Source organism: Grus americana, chromosome 2 (assembly GCF_028858705.1).
Source record: "Grus americana isolate bGruAme1 chromosome 2, bGruAme1.mat, whole genome shotgun sequence".
In the NCBI taxonomy this organism is placed as follows: Eukaryota; Metazoa; Chordata; class Aves; order Gruiformes; family Gruidae; genus Grus; species Grus americana.
Window position 1 is genome coordinate 167,231,697 of NC_072853.1, and position 27,631 is coordinate 167,259,327.

General features: G+C 43.3%; 1 protein-coding gene across 1 annotated transcript in view; it reads left to right on the forward strand.

The window, feature by feature from the left end:
• The window catches only part of TMIE (transmembrane inner ear), a 36,073-nt gene extending 16,655 nt beyond the window's left edge, over window positions 1-19,418 (forward strand). The window contains exons 3-4 of the mRNA XM_054817332.1: window positions 14,480-14,629; window positions 19,084-19,418. Of these exons, the coding sequence (XP_054673307.1) occupies window positions 14,480-14,629; window positions 19,084-19,418 (485 nt within the window). The remainder of the gene's footprint in view (window positions 1-14,479; window positions 14,630-19,083) is intronic.
• The last annotated feature ends 8,213 nt before the right edge of the window (window positions 19,419-27,631 follow it).

Here is a 27,631-nt window from a genome sequence, read left to right on the forward strand (position 1 = left end):
TGTAGAAAACCACACAAAGAAAGTTACTGCCTAGGTATTGAAAGTGCTGCAAACAGCAAATGATGAGAAACTAAAATACTTTCAAGGATCTGTGCTTGGACAAGCAAAGAAATAGGTCACGTGCAATTCAATAAAGTAACACCTGCTTTAAGGTTCAAGTTCCCACTAACACACACAGATAGTTCAACAAAATCAGACATTATGTCAGCCTGCTACAAATATATATTACTGGAGGAGTAGCAAAGTATTTGCTAGGAAATCACAGGGCTTTGGCTTGCTGAGTCTCAGAGCGATAAATAGATTCAGTGCATCACAGCATGTAATGGAGTCAGTTTATGGCTCTACTGCTCTGTTAAAGCCTTTTTGTTTGAAGAAGCTTTCTTTCAATGAGCAGAGGGGATTTGAAAGCAACTGTACCAGCTCGGTCAGCTTTAGGAAAACAATAAGTATTTGGTGAAGACAGAAACTATTAACCAAGTCTGTGATCCAAGTCAAAACAAGGCAGATTCAAACTTAATGACATTAGAATAACTGAATCATACAGTCAGTTCTCACCAGTTTCTCATATCTTGCTCCAGCAACATCCTCCTCCTCCTCCTCCTCTGCTTTGTGATCCCCAAAGCATTGATGGTTCCCCAGCTTTACCAGCAAAGCTTTAACTCTCAGGAGCAGACACGTGTTTTTCTGTGAGCGAGTTCTTAGAGGCTGCCTTGGTATCAGTCCAGAAAACTAGGCAATGTTCTACTTCTCTAGTACAACAAGAGCTAGAGAAGAGCTTTAGTATGGCTTCCTTTTCCTGCTTCCAGGAGCACCTTCCTGGTCAGAGCAAGAGGGTAGCAAACCCTCTACACAAGGAAAAAGAAGAGCATCCTTTCCAGGGCTTCTCAGGGCCTGCACATGATCCCACTGGCTTACCATCTCACCTTGTTATCAAGGATGTAAGGGTGTGTCCACATTGTCATGTGAATTCAGGTGAGGAGTAAATGAGGATGAGGAGAGGAATTGAGATGCTTTTAAAGTTAATGCCCCTAGCTACTTCACTGTGGGTGATTGTGGAGCACTTGAGCTGAATTCCTTTCAGTCGAAGTGTAAATAGGAGATAGTTGCTCCTGAAAGGTGGTCCCAGGTATGCGTGATAGTCGTAAGGGCAGCCACAGGACCAAACCGCACCGGAAACATCCACGATCTTTCACCCCACAAACCTGCTCCTGCTGAGTGACAGGACTTGCAAATAGAGGTGATCTAGGTGTGGTTTCCAACTCTTGCTCTTAACAACTTCCACAAGATGGCATCATCACATAATAAAAGGCAGAAAAAATGGCCAAATCCAGAACTCTCTTACTTTTCCTTATTTAATGAAAAAAAAAAAATTAAAAAACCCTACATAAAGGCATCTCATAGGTTAACACACATCACTGAAATAGGCAAAAAGTCTCTAGGGAGCTCTCCTAACTCATAAAAAGGTTTTGGGGCAGGTTAAGAACCAAAGGGGGCAACTCTTAGCTCTACCCAGCAGAGACCAGAAGAGATGAAACGTTTACATGCCTGTTAGTAGGCTTTTCTGTCTCTCCTGCAGCAACTGATAGCCAGCTTTCTCAGATGCCATGTGAAAGCAGCTCTCTGTCAGACCTATCCACCTCTATCTTTTTCCTTTGTTTCTCCTCTGTGATAGGGTACGTCACGAGAGAAGCAACCTTGGGGAGTAAACCAGCCCACCGTAGAAAATCTAGCTTAGCAGCACACGCAGAGCGTCAGTCAGGTAATGCTGAAGGCATAACTCTCATGGATGTGCATATCATTACACAATTCTTATTCATCTACTAAAATATCAGGAATGTCCAATCTTTTCGCTACAACCGAGGAAGGCGCATGAGAGCTCGCTTTTTAAAGCAAACACAACCTCTACAGGAAGAAAAATCTGTAAAGAAAGGGAGGAAAAAGAAAGTTTCTCAGGCACCACACACAGCAGGTCAACTCGCTGTTTCTCCCCTACCCCCAAGGTTTTAGCTCAGTTGTTTTGTCCTTGGTTAAAAGAAACCTTCCCTTTTGGATATTTGAATCAGGCAGAGCAAGGCAAGCCATTAGTCCGGTGAGTGTCCTGAGAGTGTACCCTGAAATCCTTATCAGGCTGCCTCTCAGCACCCGGCAGGATTCAGCTGCTCTGAATTGCTTCTCTGAGTGCTGGTTGATAAGCAGAGACAAAGGTTGCATCTGTCTGTCTGTCTCTTCCTTGGAGAGACTTTGATGAGACAACAACAGACCAAGAAGATAAGATTAGTTATCAGGAGGATTTGATTCACTCCACTGCTATCTGGTTTCTTGGTCTCACCTTTTTTTTCTTTTTTTTTTTTTTTTTTCCCCCTATGAAAGCTGTAAATAGGGAACTGAGGCCTGACACTATTGCCCTGATAGGATGGGATTGAGTCATAACCTTGGAATCTTGCACACCCTGTTTCATCCACAAAAACTGATGCCTTTGCACCAAAAGTATTGCCTTTTACAAACTGCAGTGCTGTGATGGAGGAGGAGGTGGTCCTGATCCATCCCTGGAAAAGCCAGCAGCAGGCCCAAGGATTGCCCAATAAACTCTCCATTGACTCACCCTTTTCTTTGGCATCAACATTTTTAAGCAGGGATGTTTATTTTCCTCTCTGGATGTTGCTTTTGTTTCAAAGTCTGCTGGTTTCCTTGTTTTCACACCCCCAGGTCTGTTGACAGCAGTCAACAGGGAGGATGCAGGCAGCACGTCTTTGAGTGACGCCCCACTGATTTCTGCAAAGGCAATCCAACAACTGGGTGTGGATGCAGGGCAAAATGCCTCAACATCCCTGCTGGCGTATCCCTCCGGAGTAAATCATAGAATGGTTTGGGTTGGAAGGGACCTCCCAGCCCACCCAGTGCCACCCCTGCCATGGGCAGGGACACCCTCCACTAGCCCAGCTTGCCCAAAGCCCCATCCAACCTGGCCTTGAACACTGCCAGGGAGCCAGGGGCAGCCACAGCTTCTCTGGGCAACCTCTGCCAGGGCCACACCACCCTCACAGGGAAGAAAGTCTTCCTAATATCTAATCTAAATCTAACGTACTTCAGCTTAAGGCACTGGAACAGGTTGCCCAGACAAGTGTCAACCAGATCTATTTCAGGTATCGTGGGCAGGAAGAGACCCCTTTCCTTATCATCCTGTTTCGTATCTCTACTCTGTTGAATGGAGAAAGTGAGGGAGAAGGTAGATGGAGCTGTAGCAGGAGGTTCCCACACGTGGTGGGGTTGCAGCAGGGCTGTTACTGCATCCCACTGCCATGTTCCAGGCATGAGCTCATGCCTTGTGCTCAACTCAAACTGGAGACAAAATTGGCTTTGCATGACACCTAGTTATCATGGCAAGGAACTCCTGAGCTACCTGACCTGGTGGTGGACCTTAGACCACCTTGTGTCCATGAGTGGTGGAACTTTAATTCATTGGGTGCTTATGTTTTAGTGGCGCCAGAACAGCTCTGGGGCCATGGAAACAGGTTTGCTCACTGCACGTCCTTACATGTAGTCCACACCCGGTCTAGTACTACTGGGAAGTAGGGCTTACCTGGATGAGGAGTGACAAAGGAGTGGGCTAAAGCAGAAACTGATTGCAAAAGTAGGAAGCTCAGTTCTGATCTCTTTTTCCCTATCTTTGCATCCTTCTGAAAGACCTACTGGAGATGCTTTCCCATTCTCACCGATGCCAGTCAAATAGTAACATGTAATCCCAGACATGAGCATTTTTTCTCCTGACATGTCACTGCAGACATGAAAGCTTGAAGAAGCAGGTCTGTGATCAGGAGGGATGCTTGAGAGTCACGAATGCAAAGCTTTTGCTTATCTGCCTGTGTAAACTGGGAATCTTTCCCTTGAACCTGTCGAAGGTTCGAGAGGAGTATAAAATAGTGTGAGAGTACAAGGGAGGCTCACGCTAAACGAACGTGTTCACAGGAATCAAGTATTATTTAACGTGCACCAGCAAAGCTGTTAAACATCTTGAATGCAATTAACTGAGTGCAGTTTAATTTGAAGTGTTAGAGGTTTTATTTACCAACTTGCTGCGGGTGTTGAAACATAAATGCCAGGCAAAAGATTGACACTATTAAATAACCATTACTTTTTGGATGGCAAAACTACCCAGATGTTTCCATTAATGTGCAGAATTTCCAGTGAGGCACAGAAAATTTAGGCTGGCTCAGGAATACTTCACATGGTGCTTTCTGACAGAGGCTTTAGCATCTATTTTCAAACACTGCACCACCAGCAGCCCAGCATACGAGAAACACTCACCAGGGTGCGCAGAATAGTATGTACAGAAGGGGATGTGAGGGGAGGAGTACTGTCCTCTATCACAGAAAGCATCGCTTGGGACAAGGGATGGCTCTTACATGGAGACAAGAAGTTGAGCCCCTCATTTGCTCTCAGCCCAAGTTCTCACGTGGAAACCTTTTATCACACGTGAGACGTTTTCTTCTGTTTTACAGCTGTCCTGCACTTGTGTGCCTACAAAATAGCCCAAGCCCCCAAACTTATTGGCACCAGAATACGTAGCTCAAGCTGAGCACAAATGGGGGTGCTTAAGAGAAAGTTGTCTTTTACAAAGGAAGGACCATTTTTTATGCACTCCAATTAGTAACAAGTAAATATTCTTTCTTCCTGATTATTTTGATAACAAATAACCTATGCTGTTCTTGTTTTGTACAATAATGGTATCTTAAACTTCCGTTGTGCATGTTCACACAGACGTGGCAAGGGCTACTACAAAATTAGTTGTTGCGATCCCTATCAGCTAAGAAGCATTGAAGATGCCATTGCCTGAGGCTGGCTTCTCTTCAATGTGACAGCTATCGGGTCACATAGGAGGGGCTGTGTCTGGAGTCTGCAAGAGGAAGAACTGGGGTGTTGGACCATGGTGGGGCTCCAAAACAGCTCCTCTCTGTGGGTGTCCCCACCAGCTGGAAGCCTAACCCGCTGCTTCATCTTCCCACGACACTCTCCCAGTCAGTGACCATTCATGGTCAAAGCAATGGGGTGATGGAGTGCAGATTTGTGCACAGGTGGACTCTGGCATGAGAGATGGGGACTGTGAGGAGAGGCTTCATTGCTGTGTGGCACGGTGCATGAGGTACAGGTCTGCTGAGATTAGCTTGGGGCCAGCGAGTACCACTTGTGTATGGCTTTATGGATCTGAAAGTGAAAGTCAGATTTGCAGCCTTCCTGGGCAAACCTACTTGATTAACTTGTCATGCTCTGATTTATTATTACTGTTGTTATTTCAATAGACCATCATAATTTTACTTCCCATTTGCCGTTCATGTGCAATTTCAAGCCTGACCCAGCGCATGCATTTCCTCTATCCAGTGTGGACAACAGGCACAAGCCACTGTCTCGCACAAAACCCAACTAACACCACACAAAAGGGATTTTGCAGATTCCCAGGGTAAATAACAGCCCATATCCCTACTTCTCAGATGGCGTAAGTGAATGTAGGTAGCAGCCATATGCTGCTTGCAATTAATTATGATTTGAAATCATCCATAGGGCTACATGAGGTCTGGGGGTAGGCAGGTCTGAGCTGCACAGACTAGGATCCAAACCTCGGTTTGATTTTCCGAGTCATGAGATTAGCCATGGGTGTTGGGATCCTGGGTTTTGTTGCTAGTTCTAGTTCGACAGAAAAGACAGGCCCAGCTTAAAGCCTAACAAAAGGTATTTCTCCTTGTTAGATGAAACAATCATCCTTGGATCTTGCCTCACATAGCTGCAGTGTTGGCTCCTCCCTGTAACAGCTCCTTTCCATGTGTGGAGGCAATGGAGAGGACTCAGTCCCAAATCTCTCACCCCTTGGGATGGTAAATCCCACCCCTGCTCCCAGCCTTTAAGGTGGGATGGTGGGGAAAGAAGGTTAGAGAGTTCCACCCTAGCCTCAGGAGAAACTGCACTGGGCATAAAAGAGCCCAAGAAAGCAATAGAATAGAAAGCATAAGCAATTAGGAGCTTTTTTTAATTAGGGTTTGTGTTAATTAATAGCTTAGATCACCAGCCAAAATGTCTAATAAGGACTTTGTCACTATGATTCATCTCACCTATCTAGAGATGCCTTCAGGTCAGGCATCTAGAGTGACCAGGTGAGAGAACAAGTGGGAATAATTAATCTGTTTGCTTTAGATGTCTACCTAAGGATGAGATGACCCATGTCCTTCACCTGTCTGGATCTACAGGGATGCTCCAGGGAGCTCCCAGTGAATACCTGCTTCATTTTGTCCCACACAGCATTTCCTAGCTCTGAAATCTAACTTTGCTCGGATCAAAATTTCCTAAGGTAACACTTGTTCTTATGAGAGGTCCAACTCTAATTCATATTTTTCACTGGTGAGCTCAGAATAAATCCAGAGTGGCTGCTGTTAAAGCTGTCTTCCTTGTCAGTAGACAGGAGAATAAAATAAAATAAAATAAAATAAAATAAAATAAAATAAAATAAAATAAAATAAAATAAAATAAAATAAGAGATGGAAGGAGCAACGCAGGGTGTTGGCTGAAGCCATTCAAACAAAAAGCAGTGAATGACAGCAGAAGCAAGGATCTATGGTTGGGAAGACCTCATCTACAGAATAAACAAGCATTCAGTGACTAAATTATAATTAGTAACTATTATCAGAGCAAAGCAATCAGTTAAGCAATGCAGTTCAGGGTAATGCTGCAGTAAGGAGTTATTTGAATGTATTAGTGTAGGTTAGTGAGAGGTAGGAAGGTTTGTTGACCTGTATATGCTGTCCTGGTGAGATGCTCGTGCCTATGTATGAAAACAAATGCTGAAAAAACAAACGTTTGCAGGAGAGAAAAAGGCCCCAAAATCCTCACCTCTGTTGGATGCCTGGAGAAAGGTCTTCAAACAAGACTCTCACTGACCTCACTTTGTTTATCTTGTTGGAAAGAAGGTCAAAAGGCCACTTGATTACAGCACTGAAGGACTTCAGAAATAAAAGAAAAAAAAATATTATTAAAGATCTTTTTAGTCTAGTAGATAGAGGCAAGAGAAGAGTCTGGAAATTATAACCAGGTCACTTCAAATGGGAATTTGAGAAATAAATGTGGCAAGGAGGGTGATTAAACATTGCCACACTCTCCACCCCTTAACAGCTCTCCCCAGAGTAAGATGGGATTCAATCCAACACAAGTTATTTCACTCAGGCACTAATTAAACATAATAACCTGTGATGTGCAGAGAGGTCAGATGATGTGATCTAATGGTGTGGACAGACCTTCATTTCCAGACACCAGGAAAATATCACATGTAGAGGTGTAGTTAAGCTTGATGGCTGAGCAAATATTAGAGCAGCCCTGACCCCTTGGAGCAATTCTTTCAGCATATCCTCAGGGCATTTTACAAAGGTGGACATATTTAAAAACATGTTTTGCTTCAAGTCATATTGGCACAACTGTTGGGACTACAGTCTAGATCTCTTCATTCTTCAGCTCCTATTTTTTGCTTGCTAGGAAATCAGTACATTAATCCAAGTACTAGATTTTTCTTGAAAGAAAAGCCATAGATAAAATACAGTACTGAGAAGGATTTTGAAAGGGTATCTAATCCATCTCCAACCTGGACTTTAAATCTGACATTTTTACCATCTAGGTCTCTCTGTTTTCCTGAAGAAAGCAGATCCTGAATCCCCATTGCAGCAACCTGATCCCAAGCCTGAGCCACGGCCGGGATGCGGTTACATGCCCTGGAGATGGTTGCATGCTCTTTAGAGGGAAAGCCTCCTTCTTCTGGAACCAGGCCCAGGGACCTCTCCTGAGGCGCTAGGGCAGAGTAACAGCCCTGGTAGTAGCAGTGGTATCTTTCAATTAAGTGTTTCAGGCACCAGCATCATTTCAGCATCTGAGCACTCAAGGTGGACCAGTCCTACAAGCAGCCACTCAAGCACTAACAAATTTTCTTAAGAGTTTAGTAGCCCTCCCTGATCATTACATTATCACAATTAGCCAGTTATTAACACTGCCGTGAGTAGCTTGAGCAGCCAAAATATGCTAGCTCTTTCCTTTAAGCATCATTGTAGTTATATAGTAAGGAACTCTCCAGGCTTTTCAAAGCGCATTTAAATACAAGTGCTGCAGTTAACTTGCCATTGAATACATCTGCATTAATTGCCTACATTATTAACAATGGAATGGCTGCCTAATTAACTCAGAGCAGCACAGGCTACTTTGCTAAATGTTAATTAAATGCTTCATTGGCAGACTGTATTTTTTCAGCTTCAAAGGGAACAAACCTACTGTGTATTGCAGCCAATTTCCATTCAATTTATAAAACTGTTCGGTCCTTAATCATAGATCTGCTGAAATATTACACCAAACAGTCTCTGAAGAAGATATTTCATTTACATCTTTTCCAGCTCCTAGGAGAACCCAGTTGTTTCTTTCCTTCTTCTTTTTCAATTTTTAAATTTACTGCCCAGCTAAACTAGAAGCAACTGTGTTACTGTTGATGAGCTAAATTCACTTAACTGAAAAGAAAAAAGAGACCATGGGCAGGGCAACTTGGCCACATGGATATTTAATTTAAGCCAGTAGAACTCCTTTCGTGGTGTTTTGCGTACGCTCTTAGCTTGCTTCAATTACGAAACAAAATATTTTAGTTTAAGCCAGTGGGAGTAAACACACAGCCATTATTTAGTCACAAGCATCTAATTGTTTATGGTGGAAATGACGTGTTTAACATTTGCTTTGTTACTGTACTTCAGATGAGAGCTTTTTGGGGCCATTTCTCAGCTCCTCCAACCTGAATAGTATTGGATATGAATATTAGGAAGACATTGCCCCATGTAAAAATAATGAAAACATGCTAAAAATCCAGAAAAGAACAAGCCTCAGAGTTCTTCATTATTTCCCAAGTCAGATTTTTTAAGTACATGCTGAAGAACAAAAATCTATCACTTAGAATACCTCTTTTGTCATCATAGAGAGAAAAAAGTGAACTCCTTTAAAATACCTATTTCATAAAGGACCACCAATTATTTGCTTCCTTCTTGAAAAATTACATTTCACATGATCAGCCTGGCAGAAACAATAAAAAATTATTTGATACGTTGTCAGCTTGAATCTTCAGTGTGGAAAGAGAACACCATGTGCAGGATCAAACTTGACTTTTTTAATTTAAACAGAAATGTTCCTTCAAAATAGGTGACCGAATTCAACTGTGCATGTTAGATAACTGAAAAGAAAAGAAATATAGGTGAGAAAGTGATTTTTAGAAGCCAAACAGCAAAGCAATCCACAGCATGTTATTGTGGGTGTGGGTCTCTTCTCCCAAGTAACTAGCGAAAGGACAAGAGGAAATGGCCTCAAGTTGTGTCAGGGGAGGTTTAGGTTGGATATTAGGAAAAATTTCTTCACCAAAACAGCAGTCAGGCATTGGAACAGGCTGCCCAGGCAAGTGGTGGAGTCACCATCCCTGGAGGTGTTCAAAAAACATGTAGACAAGGCACTTCAGGACATGGTTTAGTAGACATGGTGGTGTTGGGTTGACGGTTGGACTTGATGATCTTAGAGGTCTTTTCCAACCTATGATCCTATGATTCTATGAAAAAGAAAAAGCCTAGTGTTTAATTGTGCAGTTCACAGAAGATGCTTATTATCACAGTATCACAAGGTCAGATAATATTAATACAGAAAAGCTGAGAAAATGGAGAGAATTGAAAATGACTCCACTACATTTTGTCACACAGGACGTTTCTTCTTCTGCTTTATGTAGTTTGATAGCAGAGAAACCATGAACAATGTCACCATTCCAAGCCTTGATGGTGAACATTTTCTTGGACCTTCCATGGTGCTGATGGGGCACTGATACATCTTATGGAGATTGCTTTAAGCTCACCATAGCATCAGACAGGCAATAGTTTACTCAGGCTGTATTTAGAAGCCTTCTCGACAATTAAAATGAAAGTTGAAATCCTGGAAAGGAAAAGGAGACGCACAACGTGAAAAAAAGGGACTAAATATTGTTTGATAGCAGTGTGATTCAAGCGTTCACCTGGGGAATAAGAGAATTGGTTAATGTTTAATACAAAACAGACATTCAAGACTTGAAGTCAATTAATCTGCCTGCCAAAAAAAGCATAATAACAAATTCTCAAGTTACATCCAAGCTAACTGGTCCCCCAAATACTTCATCCTGTGGACCCAGAATCAAAAGTGATCAAGTTATCACTACTCAATTGAGTTGCGGTTAATATTCCTGTACATATTCATATCCCAAAAAAAAAGCTTCTAGTTTAAGCACTTTCATTGTACATATAACCCTCATGGAGGTTTTTAGTGTTGGGTTTTGGTTTTGTTAACGTTGTAATTCTCTACCCTGAGAACATAGGCCTATCAGGTAACATGCCTAACTGATGTCATGTCACATACTATGCTTTTGTAAGAGTATTGCTTTGATATTTCACTCTCCCGGGAGAGAGTACTGTCCAATTCTTGATCTGTTGTCTCATAGGAATGGTTTTTTTAAACAGCAATCCTCATTGCCAACCATCCTCACGTGATGGCTAAGTGTAACTGGTGTCAGGCCCAGCCAAGTTGGTAGTGATGGAGCAGGTCTGAGGTGAAGCCAGAAAGTCATGTCCATGGGTCAGGGTCTGGATCAATGGGACACATGACCAGGCATGGGCACAGCTACAACATCAACTGCAGCAGACCTCCAATGGGGGCCAGGCACAAGACCGTCAGCTTAGGAGTCACTGCAGGCTCCACTGAGGGTTCTTCTAACTCCTTTGAAGGCCACCAGCTGCATTACTTCTCATCTGGCCCCGAACCCAGGCAGCCAAACCCCAGAAAGTGCAGTGGTGGTGAGGATGGTCTCAGGACCTTTACAGGTATGTGCAGTTTCTGAGGTTGTCTTCAGAATGAAAAAAATCTCTGCTCTTCCAGTGGAAAAGAATGTTAACCTCGGCATCAACAAAGACCCAGGAAACATTACGGGTTACATTTCTTTCTGGTTCACGTGATGGATAAATTATCAGTGGAGCAAAAACAATCTCACTGGTTTGAAGCAGGAAAAAACATAAAATATCTACAAGGCACAACAGAAATGATGCTAAGATAGCTCCAAATTTCTAGTATGCAACAAACATTTCATTCTTAACTTCCAGAGTAGTTAGAAGAGATTCACCTTGTCTAACTGAGGAAGAGTTCACATGCCTAAATGTAGATCTCTGATGTCATTTGGAAGCCCTAGGGCCTCTGGCTGTCACTGCAGGGGGTCACAGCTCTTCGAGGGTCCCGTGTAAGACTGGACACTCAGGGTCTTTTTGTAGTTAATGGGGAGAAAGGCAGCTGCAGAGAACGATTTATTTGGTATACCTTAAATTTATGTTTTAAGATGAGATTAATCACCCTGCAGAGATGCTCCTTTCTCTCCATCAGTGATAAAGGGAGAATGGAGTGACTCTGAGACCATAATCTCTGGCTTTGGGACGTATAAACCAGAGCAGCTGAATTCCACCCACTCTGTCTCCTGTGTCTGACCTGAAGGGAAAAGCAAAGATATCAAAGAGGCAATAGCTTCCCACTAGCAGCAAAATGATCATTCCTGGTATCGGTTCCAGTGCCCTAAAGCTCCCATATCAAAATCTTATTCGCTGGCCTATTCTTTTACAAAGATAATGGCATTCAGTCCAATACTTAGCCCCCTGCATGGCTTGAACCTCACACTAAGCGTGGCTTGCAAGGGAGATGGAGATAGGAATAGTACTGTATTATTTCCACATAAGCCTCTTGCTCCGAAGGCTGGTTATGAATCATTTCACATCCCAAGATAACTTAAGTTCCCAGTACCTCGGTGTAACACTTCATCTCCATTGGAAAGTTAAACAGAGAGCCCAGCTCATGATTGTCGTGTAACAACTCCCATTTTTGTCCTTAGTAATGGAAAAGAAGTAGAGCTGTGAGATACAGAACAACCCCTACTCCTTCCTGCAGGGCTAAGCCAACTACTGTGATATTGGGAGGCATTTTGTCCTTGATTTTCAAGGGCATTGAGCAATCTCTTTGTGCTTTACTTGAAAGATGACAGTCTCATGATTTATCAATCTCCAGGAAATATGGTGCTAATTTTCCTGGCAAATTTTTCTCAAATGTGAGTGGAGGATTTCCTAGCTTAGCTGAATTCCAGAGTGCTTTTAGGAAAACAATAGATGTTGATTTAAAAGTGGTTAGAGAAAAAGCACGTACCCCATTCCCCCCAGTAAATTGTTCTCCTGCTTGCTGTCACTGTTAAAAATGTGTACTTATGTCTAGTCTGACCTTGCCTTGAGTCCTTGTCCACCTACTGGTTATTTTTTTGTCTGCTAGCCTGAAAATCTCTGTGCCATCCATCGGTTGTGACATAGCTGTAGCAGGCTCTGTGGGCAGGTGCACAGTGAGATCCTGCTGCCCTGAACAGCAGGGTGGACCCAGCTGTGTGCTTTCCAGATGTGGTACGTTACCCACTTGCGAGCTGCTAATGTTGTCCTGCCAATAGCACCATATGGGTACCTCGCTTTCCTTTTGTAAGACAAATAAAAACTCAATTACCCTCAGCTTGTTCCTGACCCTCATGGAAGAGCAAGGATAAAAGCATCTTGATTGCTTCCCCAATTACAGGTTATTACAATTTCATGTTGTTTTAAGCAATTCACTTCAGCTTCAGGTGTCTCATCCTGTTGTGACATTTAGATGGCCTTGAGTGTGATTCTACTACATCACCTCTGCAGCAAACTGTTTAAGGGATGATAGTTTTGGCAGCAAAACTCAGCAAAGGGATAGAGGAGCTGCTGCACTTGGTAACTTTACACTAACCTCAAAACACCGAGAAAGGTGTTTTACTACTTTCTTTTTTGTCTTTTGTGATATGGAGAAATCATGCAGAGATTCTTCCTGGTTAACGTGATACCTCTTTACTTGGGAGAGGCTGGACAGGTACAGGACAAACTTTTAGGGAATAAAATTTACACCAGTGAATGGTCTGTGTCCCTGTGTTGTGAAGGGTGTTTGCAAAATGGTTTTACTCCTGGTGAACGAGAAAGGCTTACACTTGGAACGAAGAATACAGATTATTTCTCTCATTTCCTTGGATTAGTCTCAGGGGAATAATACATTGCTCATGGTGATACAAAGCCAGAGGAGATGACCTGATTTTTGAAGTGTACAGAAAATTGGATGCTTGCTCCTTTCTCAGAGTGGTGATGCGGCATAGGGGAACTCCAGTTAAAATGAGAGACAGAGCATGTAAAAATGATCATATGACATCTTTCCAAGCACGAGGCTCTGCCTGCCTGCAGAACCCATTTCCATAAGGTATACAAATGAGGTTAAGAACTTAGGTAGATTGGAAATTTGAGCTTTTATTTAGAATAGAAGAATCCCTCAAACTATTTTAAAGATGCCCACAAAAGAGCAACTCAAAAGTTCATAGAGACCATGAGATCTCATGCTTCTTGACATGTGTCTATGACCTATGGGCCAACTAATTTTATGATTACCTGTTCCCGAGTTTCATTAATCTTTTCCCTGAAGTTGCTGTTTTGTTGTTGTCAGAAGTGATACACGGATGAACCGATGATCTGTTCAAGCCTGTGAATTCCTAGTCTAGGAAACCAACAAATAGTGATTCCTTTAAAATGAATTGTCTGAATCATGATTAGATTTGCAGATGGAAATTCTGAAATAATGTATAGGTTTAGCCATGAAGGGAAAATATTTCTTACTAGGAGTAAAATCATCATCTGCATCCTTAACTCATATAAAGAAGCCTGGACAATGGAAAGAAGCATGATGAAACAGTAAGTGCATGATGGAGGCATTTAGGAGATATGGGTCCAATCTTGTCTTTCGGTAAATGGATTTGGATGAAAGTCAGTCAAGGCATATGTTGAGCTTCTTGTTCTGGATCTATTTTGAAGGGTTTACAACATTTTCATGCCAAAGTCCTCATTGCTTTCTTCAGCTGGAGGTCCCCAGGCCCAGCATCTACCTACCACAAAAATGAATGGCTAAGACGTGTTGTCAGGAACCTCTAGCAATAACTCACTGCTGAAGGGTGACAGTCCATCATAATTGCTGCTATCATTTGCAAAGAGATAATGAATTTAAGTTGTTGATGCCCTGATGCTCAGAAACACCGGTGGCATATAGAAAGGCAATGGTTTACATTGGTTTTGGTGGGAAGAGCACGCTCAGTCCTTTACCACAGCTCAGCTGAAGGGTGGTAATTCTTTACTTTCAGGTAACTCCACTGTTTTAGACTGTGTGGCCATATCCCTCAGGCAGGTACTTCCACCAATGTAAATGGCTACACGTTCCCACGGGAAGAAACTCTTCTGAAATTATTTTTTCTTCCTGCTGTCTCCCCACTGTAAATGGACCACACTACACAGAGATCTGCTGACTAAACGGAATACTTTTGTTTCCCTCTCTCTTTTCCCAGTTATCACGCTCTGCTGTATCTTCAAGTGCCGGATTCCACGAACAAAGAAAGAGATTGAGGCACGATATGCTCAACGGCAAGCAGCCAAGACATATGCAGACAAACTGGAGACTGTGCCACCACTCAACGAGCTGACAGAGATCCCTGGAGGTACTTTCCATGCCCACACCTACACAAGACCCATCTCTTCTTTTGGGGTTGCTTTCTGTATCCATAAATGCAAAAGGGCTAGGTCCTCCCTTAGTGTAAAGCAATGTGTCTCCTTGGGCACAACCATTAAGATATTGCCATGACTTGTTAAACACCTCCCATTCGCATGCACTAAACCTGCAGCACTTGTGGCAGCAGGAATGGTCATTTAGATGAAGAGAGCAGTTTCTCCATTGGTGAAAATCAGGGTCACACCTTTGAAGTTCTTGTTTAAAATTTCCCGAAAGTCTGATTCATTTTAAGGGCCACTTCCTGGGTTGCGGGGGTGGGGGTGGAGGGGTGGAGGGGGGGGTGGTGTCAGGAGGAAGAAAAGTTGTTAGGGTTTCACATTACCCATAAATGGCTTGCCCCATTTGGATGGCCAAGAGTATTTCTGTCACTGGTGTCCGCTCCTCTCACCATCTTTCCTGATTCTGTACCCTAGGCTCTACCGAAACTCTCCTAACTCTCTCTGGTCATGTCCAGTCCAGACCTCTCAACTCCCTGCCTGTGGTGAAAGAAGAAGATGAAATGGCCCTGCAAGGAAATTAGGGGACCGCCTTCCTGTCTGGCTGTCTATGGCTTCTCTTTTCTGATGAGATCCATCATACCTTGGACTCTCTGCTTCTCACTTCTCTTTCTGCATTTCACTTCTTTTTTCTCAATACCTTTTTATGATTTTTTTTCTCTTTCCTGTGTCTCTGCAAGCCCTGTGGTCTGTAGTTTCATGGAAACTGGGAGTTTCCTTGACTCAAAATGTGATTCTTCAGTCCATGAAACTGGTGAAAGAGGCAGAAATTTGGTTCCACACCAGCAAAATACAGAACTAAGTGCTTAACAGTAGAAACTTGCACATACCTCAGTATTTCAGAGGTGTTCAGACATCTGACTATGCCTAGACTACAAACTGAGGATGGCCAGACCACTCTCTGGAGCTGAACCCAACTGGAATGAATAAGCCCTTGTCTATATAATTAAATTCTCTTAACCTACTTTAAAGTCAAAGATCATCCAAAGGTCTAGTTAAAGCTTTCTTACATGTATGAGCAATCACACATGGAAGTGCTTAGTATTGTATCCTTCGATTTCCTGCCTAAAAGACCAAATTCTGACTCTGTAAGGACCAGCTATCAGTAGATCCCAGAGGCTGTGAAGGATCATGCCCGTAGATAGCAGAAAGCCAAATTCACTCATTTGCTGCTGCATCCTCTCCCTGCCTGACTGTGACTCCTGGAAAACCAATAAATTAAGCATGAGAATATCCAGAAGAGACAGAAAGGGTATTTGGGCAGTGGAATGGCTGTTTTACCCCAGAACACTAATGAATTTTCATCTCCTGTAAGCAGTCTTTACATCCTACAAACATGCACATGTACTCCATCCAAAGGCTGGCTATTTTGGTGTAGATTTAACCAGACCATGGTAGATTATTGCAGCATGAAGTCATGAATAAATTACAACAAGAAAGCAATTTATGGGAAGTCAGCTGCACCATAAAGACTACCTAAACTTTTATCCTGTTAAATGTGTAAGTTGAATAGTTGACCACCCTTTGACCTTTTGAGAAGCCCAGAATTATGGTGCCGGCACAGTGCAGGGTAGGAGGCCGGTGGATAACATACGGCTGCTGATGTCTGGTAATGGCTCACAAATACGTGTGCTCTGAAGCTCCTAGTCCTCTGGGGTCAGCTATAAATCTGCCCCAGTTGCCCTGAAGGAACTGGTACTGGGGTGAGAGTCATCTAACCACAAATACATTATCCACATCTATGGAGAAGTCTGCATCAGCACTAGTTTTCTCAATTTTATCGCTTTATCTATGGTGGAAAATAAAAAGGATGTGATTCCTTTCACAGTAGGGGAGGTGCTAAAGTGGAAGAGGTAAATTGTGCCTTAAAAATGCCTGTAGGTCTTCAATCTTTGGGACCCAAAAGGACTGACTCAACTGTCAGCGCCTGAAGAGTTAAATGCAAAAGCTACATGTGATCTAACCCACTGGTTTGCCCTCCTTCTGAGATTAGTGTGCACCCTGTCCCCGAAAAAGTTTCACTACGTGATTTAGGCATTACAATGGAAAGTATGCAAACCTTTGGGCTTCCTCTCTGTGCTGTTATTTTCAGCTGTACAGAGTGTGATGCTCTGCCACGTTGCCCCACTGGCATTTGGCAACCGACCTTGATTTATGCGGTCATGAAATATAATGTGTGTGTCAACTATTTATGTACTTATACTGTGCCAGCCCCTGGTAGACCCAGTCAAGGCCGGAGAGATGACTCGAGTGATTTTAATTACTGAGTGGCCATTAAATGCTTTAAAGATTTCTGTGAGTGTCAAATGCTATTAATCGTGAATATATTACAATGGTTAAATACTCTCCTTTCTTGGCATTATTTTACCCCACTTCACATTTACTGTGATGGAATATTCTAACTGCCAAATGGCTCTCCATGCACTTTTTTGAGTGTCATATATGGCAAGCACTTTTACTGGACATAAATAAAATGGACTTTAGGGTTCAGTGTACAAAAAGTTATATACAAATGGATTCATTTGTGCTCTGTCTCCCAGTCTGTGGGAGAAGTACAAGCAGGACTTGGCCTCTGCTGTGGGTGGAGATGTCCTGTCTGGGTCCATTGCCTGGGAGATCTTCAAGTATTCTGGTCTGAGGCTTCTCCAGCTGACATTTTTGGGAGTTCACCTGGTTCCTACCATATTTGTCCAGGAAGCAGATAATGTGGTGTTTGATTTTTTTATTATTATTATTTTTCCCTGTCCTTTTTTATACGAGATGTCAGGGTTTCCCATGTGGTTGTAAGAAAGAGATTGTATTGTTTTATTCCCATTTGTATGTACAAATGAATTGCCAGTTCCCAAGCTCAAAGGTTGATATTTTATTTTAGTATGCAGGCTAAAGGAATATTTTAGGTAAACATAACAAAGTCAGGTTTGATTTGCACCTACATTGCTGCAGTCTGAAAGTGATGCTACAGACATCCATAGGAATGGGAGATTTGGGAATACTTAAACAGGTTGGAGTCCAATGGCTCCAGGTGAGGGTTGAGACATTTCACCAAAGGCCCCTACCAAATTATTTCCTAAGCCAGTTCACTGTCATCTTTCCTTAGCTTGTGACAAACATGAAATAAATTGACTTAGCCTATGTGCCAGCTGAAGAAAGCTAAGCAGTGACCAGTCATCCTCCGATTGCCGAGGTCACTCCCAGGTCGTTGCTACATCTTGGCTGGTTTTAATTATTAAGTTGTGTTATCTATTTACATATCTGAGTTTTATATTGGGGATTTTCACAGAAGGAGGTCACAGGAAATTTAATACATTTTCACTTGTTTTTGCAAAACTTTATACTCTGCTGGTCTTGAGCAAAGGAAAAGCTTTCCATCAGAAATACATGAAATATGATCTGTGTTTGTCAAGTTGCAGCTTCGGATGAGAGTTCAGTGCATCAAGCTCTGATTTCAGAAATACTTATGAGAAAATTAACCACTTCTAGTAGAAAAAAAAAAAAAAAAGAAAAGAGGAAAAGTTTTCTGCTACCAAATCCTTTGTTTGAATAATTAAAGTCTGCAGAGCCTGTGTGACACTTATGAGTCTTCTCACCTGAAATGTGGGCACTGAATCCAAGATATTCCTAAGTAAAAGTATTCCATAAGTAAAGATATTATAAGCCTCCTATAATTAATATGGCTCATGTATTAAAACATACCAAAACAGGGCTAACTATGCACTGGAGTTAATTGCTACATGCCCATAGTGTGTTGCTGTCATTAATTGCAGCAGAACAGGTAGGAAGCCAATCCCATGGTGACTGGATGTGGACAGGACATAAGCTAAGCCTACTTGGTAGTCCTGTGCTGGGCAAGCCATCTTCTGCTTGTTTGTCTCTGACAGCAAAGATCCCCATCAGAATCCGCTTCAGCTTCAGGAGACATATCCCATACAAGAAAACAAAGAATTAGAAAAGCCAACCAACTAAAAAAAAAACCACCAAACCAAACCCAAGCCAGGTCTGTACTGAATTGCAAAAGAGATGTTTCTGTTCCTTCTTGTAGAAGATGACAACTCCACACTGAATGTCATTATTGGGAAATGCTTATGGCCTGTGTTTATAAATTTCATGGAGCAGTTCCTACCAACAGGAGCCATGTCTTCCAATAGAGCCACAACTCAGCTCTTGAAATTACCAGTTCTGCTTTATCCCATTCATTTATCTTCTCAAAAGAAAGACATGAAAAGCTGGTAGTCATTGAGGAAAACAGCTGTCTGGACAAAGCCCCAGTAGAAGTATTTTCCCTTTGTTCAAGATTTGCCAGCAGGGAGCAGGAATTTTGCCCTCTTCCTGGCTACTGTCAACCCAAGTTAACTGCTTTCCTCTTTTCTTTTTCCATCCTTGCATACAGCTCAGGTTGCAGAAGAAAAAAAAGAAGAAGTTCCCACTGTATCTGGAAAAGTGGACAAGGCTCAGGGTAAGAAAGATGGGTCCAAAGGCTCCAAGAAGAAGGATGGTGAAAAGGACCAGAAAGAAGGATCCAAGAAAGAAGGGAAGGATGGGGCCAAAAAGAAAGAAGGAGAAAAGGGAGAAAAGGGAGAAAAGGGGGGAAAGGACAGTACTGACAAGAAACAAGGCGGTGGGAAGAAAGGTGAAAAAGAAGGTGAAGCAGTAAAATCAGGAGGAAGCGCCAAAACTAATGGCAAGGCTGGTGGGAATGCCAAAGCCCCAGCAAAGAAGAAGTGATCTTGCTAAGAGACAGTGCTGGCAGTCTTTCAGGGAGGACATTGTCAAATTGCTGTGGGTAGAGCACTGGGAGCAGATAGGACATGCTGTCTCCATATACTCGGGCTGTTGAGTGCCACTGGATGTATGGATTTATTACCTTTTGAAGACCAAGTCACTGGTTTTTTGTCCACACAAGGAAAACCTGGCCATTTGACTAGAGAGTATCTTGTAAATAGAATGCACCGTGCAGAGCTACATGGTAACAGCAACTGGAACCAAACTGCAACCTACAGTGAGAATCAGGACTTTGGATATGCATGGAAATGCACAGAGATGAAGATTTAAACTAATGGGAGGACATGATTAACGTAAAATTTGTTCTTCTTGAAGACTTTAAGGAGTTTGCTAAATATTTACTAGCACTCATCTCCTAAATAGGATTTGCATGTGGGTAATTTTAGGGATTAAGTAAATTCTGGATGCTAAAACCCAAAGAACAGAGTTTTCTAAGTCACAGCTCATGGTTTCTGAGAGGTGGCTTGGACACATGGGAGAAAACTTTCCTTCCTTCTCAGATGCCTCTTTCTCTGGACTGCTGAAGGAAATACAAAGAACTGCGTATGTCCCAGAAGATTTATCCACCTTTTTCTTTTTTTCTGATGAAAGACATATAAATCAAGCTATAGGAGAATGTGCACAGAAAAAAAAAAAAAAAAGAGCAGACTGCATCCGTGCTGCTGTAGGCAGTAGCTGTCCTCAGTTCATCATCCCTTCAGGAAAGGCAGCAGATGACAAGAGCCCACTGGGATGAAGGGGATGTGAAGATGCTCAGCATCTTGCAGCAGAAACTCAGGGTCTCAGGGCTGAACACGTTCACGTCTTTGGTCTCTCCCTGAGCAGTTTTGAAACCAGGGATTTTGCTACTCTTTTATGTGGCTGCTATTTGTCTCACCTCCTGCAAAGCAGTTTTATGGGGAGCAGCTTTTCTCCTAGTGTGTTTTGTAAATATGTCAGCAATTTATGCCTTAAAATTAACAGCCATGGGGTATTTAGCTAAAAAGCTAATGGGGGATAGTTTGCAAACTATTGCGATGACTGAAGCTCTACCTACTGTCTCTGCTGGATACACCATCTCTGAGTGTATACACTGGCATGGCTTTGTCTGCTCCATGGGGCAAGGAGGGAATTATCCCCAGTGGTTTATTCAGCTCAGGCCCCATGAATTAGATTTATATTAATCCAACCGCTTTCTACTCACCCTGTGGTTTCAAGACAGACAGAGAGCTGCAGAGATCTGTCACTGCAAAGACATTTCTCATTTGTCTCACCTTTCCTTTCCCCTCTCTCCTTTCCTACCCGACCCATCCTGGTAGAAAATGAACCTAGCAAAATGAAGAGCATGTTCTGCTGCGTTAATGAGGTCAGTCAGCTCATAAAAGGCCCCAAAAGCACCAGAGCTACTGAAAGGGTGGTGTAAAACTTGAGGAGTAAGGATGGAAAAGATGTTCACAACTACAGAAATATTTACTAAGAGCATGAACGCTCCAGGTATGATCTGTCATGCTAGAGGAGTATGGAGGGAACTCAGAGTCAGAAATTCTGCCCCTGTATGCAGACAAGTCATTGGAGCCCTAAACCTCCATCCACTGCGATGATACCAAATGGTGAGTGTGGATATGTATGTTATAGACATCTATGTTTAAGTCTGAATCTCAGTTCCACCCCTAATTTTTCAAAGGCTGAAGACGAGTGAGGATTGCAGCTTCCAGGCAGGAGCAGAGGACCTGGTTTCAATTCCCTCCTCATCCTGCGAGCTCTCAGATGTCCAGGTTTATGGCTCAGGACAACTACTGGGCTGTAGGTGAGACCAGGAAAAGGACTTTTATCCGCTTTTTCAGCTGGAACAAAAAAGAATACAAGAGTCACGCAGCCAGCTGGGGAGGAGGCAGCCGTGCAGGAGCACAGGTCTGTAATCCGGTCTGTGTGTGTGTACGTGCACGTGTAACACCTGATGAGGTATCAGTTCATGTTAACGCACCTTCGCTCAGGGAGCTGCAGAGACTCCTAGTGCCAGAGTTAATGAAAGCACGTGGACTCCAACACACAGAAACATGACAGGTGTCAATCATTACATTTCAGTCACCCGCTTTCTTCTGTTCTCTCCCTGTTTGATCGATTTCTTTCATAAGGAGTCACAAAGAAAAGAAAGGAAAAAAAGATTTTAAAAATTGCATTCAGGCCATACTATTTGCGTGTGTGCACGGATGTCTCCTCCTGGGAATTGCACAAGGTTGCATGAGCTCAGTCCGTATTTTGGGGAGACCGAGTGGATGCTTACATCTTATAAACTCCAGTTCACAGGTAAAGCATGGGTAGGATGGGATCCAGCCATGATTTGGGGAGGAAGGACTGCTTCCCTGTCCTGCGGCCGGAAATATGGTGTGGTGCTGTTAATCCAGCTGTTAACACTCCTTATGATGTACGGAATGAGGATGCTGACTTGGTGTACCTCTTTGGTGAAGAGGAAGAGGGACAAGTCTACTCCTGGTCCGAAACCTTCAGTGAAGAAAATCTACTGCTTCACTTTGTCATTAAGCTCACTACAACCCAGTAATAACAGCACTTTCCTTAACCCTCTCCTCCCCAATACAACCATTATCTCTCTCACACCAAAAAAATAAATAAAAAAACAACCCAACCCTGCATCTCGGACTGTTGGAGCCTTTGCAATTCATCCTAATTAATTTCTGCCAAGATCAGACAGAAAATACATTAAAGCTCTTACATATTGTATGGCACTAGTTTGTGGTCATGTCTTACTGAAAAAAAGATGCTGTTTTAATTTGAAAAAAAAAAAAAGTTTCTCCTCTGAGAAGGACCAGCCCTGGGTTATCTGAGGGGGTGTATCAACTTGTTTCTAAGTTGTCAGAGGGACAGTGTATGGCCGGAATGAAGGGAATACATCGCTCGGGGCTGCTGACTTTCAGGGAAACATCCTGCCTAACAAAACTTATCATAGTGTCCGAAGGAGGCATGGAGGGAAGTAAATTTACAGGCACGGTCCAAAACTGGTGTGTGTTTTCCTCTCGCTCGTATTACAGTGGTCAGGTGGAATCTGAAAGCCTGATCTCGGTGGGTGTACAACAGCACTGCTGGAGTGGCGCACACTGACCAACAGCAGCTTGGGAGCTGCTTTTTACACCACCAGATGGAGAAATTGCATTGCAAAAATGACATCCACGGCTGCTGAAGCTTTGCAAAATGAATCATTAATGACAAGATTGGAGATACACTGATTTCTCTGAAAACATAAGTGAGATGGCAAATCCCAGAGGCCAAAAGTAGGATTTAAGACCCAAGGCTTGGACATCCAGGTAGTAGTGACAGAAGCTCCGTTTTCATCAGCTTGATGGTGTGTGCATGGCAAGGGTGGTGTGGAGAAAACAAACCGAGATAACTACTGAGCCAGGACGAGGAAGGACTTGCATGATGTCCTGCTCGGCATGTTCCATAGCTTTCCACTAGAGGGGACCTTGTTCTTCTTCTGTAATGTGTGGAGACAGAAGTAGTTTGTGCTGGATATATTTTGTCCTATTTCTGATGTTAAATCAAGCCTGGTCTTGCTAACATCTCTTCTTCGATCCAAAGAAGACTTTCATGGCGTTGGTTTATCTACCTGAGCAATTCTTCCAGTATTATTTTTCCACTGGTTAATAGAGGTAAGAGTTCAGCTGACAGTACCTTAATGCCCCAAAGACATCGTTGATGTAATAGACGTCTAGAAAATAGTCATTGGCTTTGGTGGATAAAACTTAAGTCTCCCTAGCTAGGTGTCCCCAAGGGGCTGCGGTGAAGATCATAAGTCTGGATCAGCAGGTCAATAGGAGGAGATGGGAAGCTGAATTTTTTTTCATTTAATTCCTGGTTCATTTGGGAAAGTAGCCCATGGAAAATCTGTCTGCATTATTTTCCTTCTGCTCCCTTTTCCTCGTTAGTTTTGCTTTTAGTATTAATGAAAAGCAGTGAAAAACAGCACAGGTTCTGTGTTGATCTGCCAGAAGATGCTACACACAAGGTGCATCTATTGATAGGAAATTTCATTATACCTTTTCACTGCTAAATTGCAGCTTTCTCCGAAGGATGAACTCTGGAGTAATTACAGCTGCCCCAGAGGCTCTCAAGGAAAAATATGGTCTTTTTTTCCCTCTCCTTGTGTACTTCCTTACACAGTGGGACTCTGAATAAGAACTGCTGTTTCTTATTGATTTCATAATACCGATCTAAATATTAGAAGTATCTTGGATCTATCTTCTCAAAGTAAACTCTCCATGTCCAGCTCCCTTTTGAGACGTAGCAAGGAAGAAATCTTGATCCCTTGTGCTGACCTGATCACCTCGTTAAGCCCATGGAGAACAAATAAGGTCTTCACTGGAACTGGGAGATTCCCCCTTCCACCAGGTGACATGTGGAGTCCCAAACCTGAGGTAGGGCTGTTAAAACCATGGGTTTTTTCCTTCCAGTGGCAAAAAAAAAAAGAGAAGAATCAACCCCAAAATATTTCCAGGACTGGAGATGGAGCTTTTAATCTGTAGGTCAGGTTGGCCTTTATGGTACTGACTTGGGTGGCTGTTTTCAGAGAGACAGGGTTTTGTAGGCTTAAAGAAAAGGGTCTTTTTCAGAAATAGAGAGCCGCAAAATTTCTCATTTCTGTCTTTTTCCTTCTTTCTTTTTTTTTGGGGGGGGGGAAGGGTTGGGGGGAGAAACTGGGGTCCTTTGAGCATGTTCCTGCAGATGCACCAGCCAGCTAAACACCCTCATGAAGTCTAACTCCTAAACCCCTAAGGTGTCTTAGAGATGCATCAGACAATAACTGTGAGATAACTCTGGCTCTCTACTGTTCCTAATTTCATATGGCATTTTGCATGGCACTCCCCTCATTTCTACACATAGACCCGAAAGACTTTTATGGTCCTAATCTTTTCTGGCTAAACAAAATACATCTTCTTCGCTTGCTGAGTCCCTGATGTACTGGGTCCCTTAGTCTGGACTCCTGCAGACTGAGAAGTGTCATGCAGGGTAACTGGGGCACAAAAGGCAATCTGCTTAATGTCAGAAGCAAAATATGGGACAATAGATGGGACCTGAGCACTGATCTTGTGAAACAGGGCTTTGTGCACATTTTCTTCTGAAGATGCTCCAGGGATTTGATCTAAAATAATAGCGGCGAAGCCTCCCTGAACTACACTATCTTCTCTTACCATAAAACTGCCTGTCAAAACAAAGTTATTTGCAGGGAGGTCATAGGACACAATAGAAATGCTCCTATTTAAGACACAATAGAAACACATGTTCACTTTCAAAATCTGCTGTTGAGAAACTGAAGAGGTGATACAGTGCTTTGAGGAGAGTGAAGGGAAAAGACTCTTGTAATTTGCTTTTCCTTGGTCTGTTACGCACAGCTCTCTTGAGTCTGTGATTCTAGGGAAGAGAAAGGCTCCTTTTACGTCAAGACCAGGAGAGTCCTCCAGAAACTCTTCAGTCCACACCTGATCCATTCTTTTTACCTTTCCTGGGCATTTTTGTGCTAACATCCAGGACAAAAGGCTGGGCTGCAGGGACCTTTGGCTAGTCTAATGCTGAAGAGATACTGGATCTTGGTGGCCTTTGGACAGACAGCCTATTCTGATGATCCTCTGTAGCGTGTCTTGCTTGCTGCATGGGGTCTGCAACCATTTGGGACCAAGCACTTTGGTGGTTGGTCCTGCCTTTCTGTCTCTCAGAAACTGAGACCCATTGTGGTGGTCTCTACCTGATACTATTTCTAGCGTTCAAAGACCTCTTGCCATCTCCTTGCACGTGAAAAGTCTGTCTGTGGCTGATCAAACGAGCTCTGCATTGTTTGTTCCTTGTTCTGAGGAGGGATGGCTTTGAAACAAAACTCCCTGAAGCCGAAAGCCAGCTCTGTGCTTTGCAGCTCCCTTGCTGTTTGTCCCTCCTACGTAATATAGTGCTGCTCTCCCTCCATCCCAGCCCCGAACGGCTCGGCTCTGAAACTCAGTCACATCTTTTTCTTTGCTCAAGAGATAGGAAGTAGCTTATAGGAGGCTTTCTCCATAGGCAATGCATTCAGAATACCAGTTTAATGAGTTTATTTTACAGGCTTTCAAATATTCCCTGGCTCCATGCTATCACACAGTGGTGTATCTTACTGATGCCAATGCTTCCATATGGGGATTATGATTTTTTAAATTTCATTTTAAACATCCCTGGAGACTTTATTAAGACTTCCTGTAAGAGGACAGGGAGTCTAATACAGAGGGAAAGAAACAGGAACTTCGATTTTCACTAGAACAGGGCCTGACTTTATAAATGAAATGCACTCATGCCCTCCCCCACCCTGTCCCCATCCCGTTTCCCCCCTCCCCAGCCCATAAAACAGACCCTAGGATCAATGCCCCATGTGTATAGAAATAAAGACTAATCATTTAATTTCTGTGGCTTTCTGTTTGATGAGTCGCTGAGCTGGGAAAGGGACAGAACTGCTGTGTAGGGCATAAGACCCGTCCTGGCTGGAATGTGCCGTCAGGGGCGAGTTGTTGGGGACGGCAGATACATGGATGGGGGGGGGAACATGTTCACTGAGGGTCACTTGTGTTTTGTGTTTCTGGTTATTAATGAAAGGGCTCAACAGACATTTTCCCTTTTCATTTTCTCTCTTAGTCAGAGAGGTGGAAAGCTGGGCTAGGCTGACCCACTGGGTGGTGGCATGTGGTTGAGAAGGAGAGATACCAGCGAGATACTGTCCATAGCCGTTGGGAAGCCTCTCTCCTGGGGAACAGAGACTATGAGGCAACAGCAAACACAACCTGAGGAGTACCAGTCCTTCAGCTCCATGAAGCACCTTCCAGGAGATGTGTGCTCCATGGGACCATCTTCACCCTGTGCAAGAAACAGGCATGGCTTTGATTGTCCCAGACCTTTTTTTGCGGGGGGGTCAAAACCAATTCTCTCACATGCATGTTTGTAAACATAGCAGGGATTTGTTGCTATCTATTACCATGCTGGAGATATAAGGTTGAGAGAAAGAGTCCAAAGGAATAATTGTTTCATACTGTCTCTTTTGTGGTAAACACCAGAGCCTTACAAACTTTCTGCTGCCTGCCATCCATACCAGGCCTGGATTGCAAGTTCTCCCATGTCTCTAGATGCACATCCTGGCGTCCTTCTGAAGTCCCATCTTCCCTGGTCACAATCAGTCGCACGATGGATAAGCAAGCTTCAAGCTATGGAGCCTTTGAGCTCCAAGGGGCAGGAAAGGAAGGAATGGACACAAGTCAGCATGGACATTGCAGAGACAGAAGCAAGCTGACCTCTTTGCTGGAACGGTCCTTATCAGCCCATGTGGGGTTGTTTTAACAGCCATCTGTGAGGAAATGAGCTGGATGGGAAGGCTGTGAATGCAGATTCCCAAAGGCAGGTGTGGAGCATAGGAGTACAGCCTGCAAACAAGCCCCCTTCCTGGGGCAGAACTTGCTTTAGGTACAAGCAATTATCTGGGGAGCTATAATTTGGGGGGCCCAAAAGATGTAACCCATCCAGGCCTCTGTTCTTAACAGCAAAACAGCAGCTTGTAGTGGCTGTGCTGTATTGTGCATCTGAAAACACTGGAAGGGAGATGTCCACAGTGGATATGGTGTGGGGAGGTGGGTAGGACTTTGTTTTCATGGGACTGGGGAGCTGGTGAATGGGTGAGGAGCATGGAACTGAGCCTGGTTTACTGAGGGAGGGTATGAGAGGGACAGAGAGGCAGAGGTCAGGGCCCTGATTTGGTCAGGTTTAGGTGTGATGTGATCAAGGAGGGGAAATAAAGCTTTTTAATTTGTCTAAACAGTTATATTTGCTTTTCATAGAATCATAGAATCTTTTAGGTTGGAAAAGACCTTTAAGATCATTAAGTCCAACCATTAGCCTAACACTGCCAAGTCCACCACTAAACCATGTCCCCAAGCACCACATCTACACATCTTTTAAATACGTCCAGGGATGGTGACTCAACCACTTCCCTGGGCAGCCTGTTCCAGTGATTGACAACCCTTTCACTGAAGAAATTTTTCCTAATCTCCAATCTAAACCTCCCCTGGCACAACTTGAGGCTGTTTCCTTTTGTCCTATTGCTCGTTTCTTGGGAGAAGAGACTGACCCCCACCTGGCTACACCCTCCTTTCAGGGAG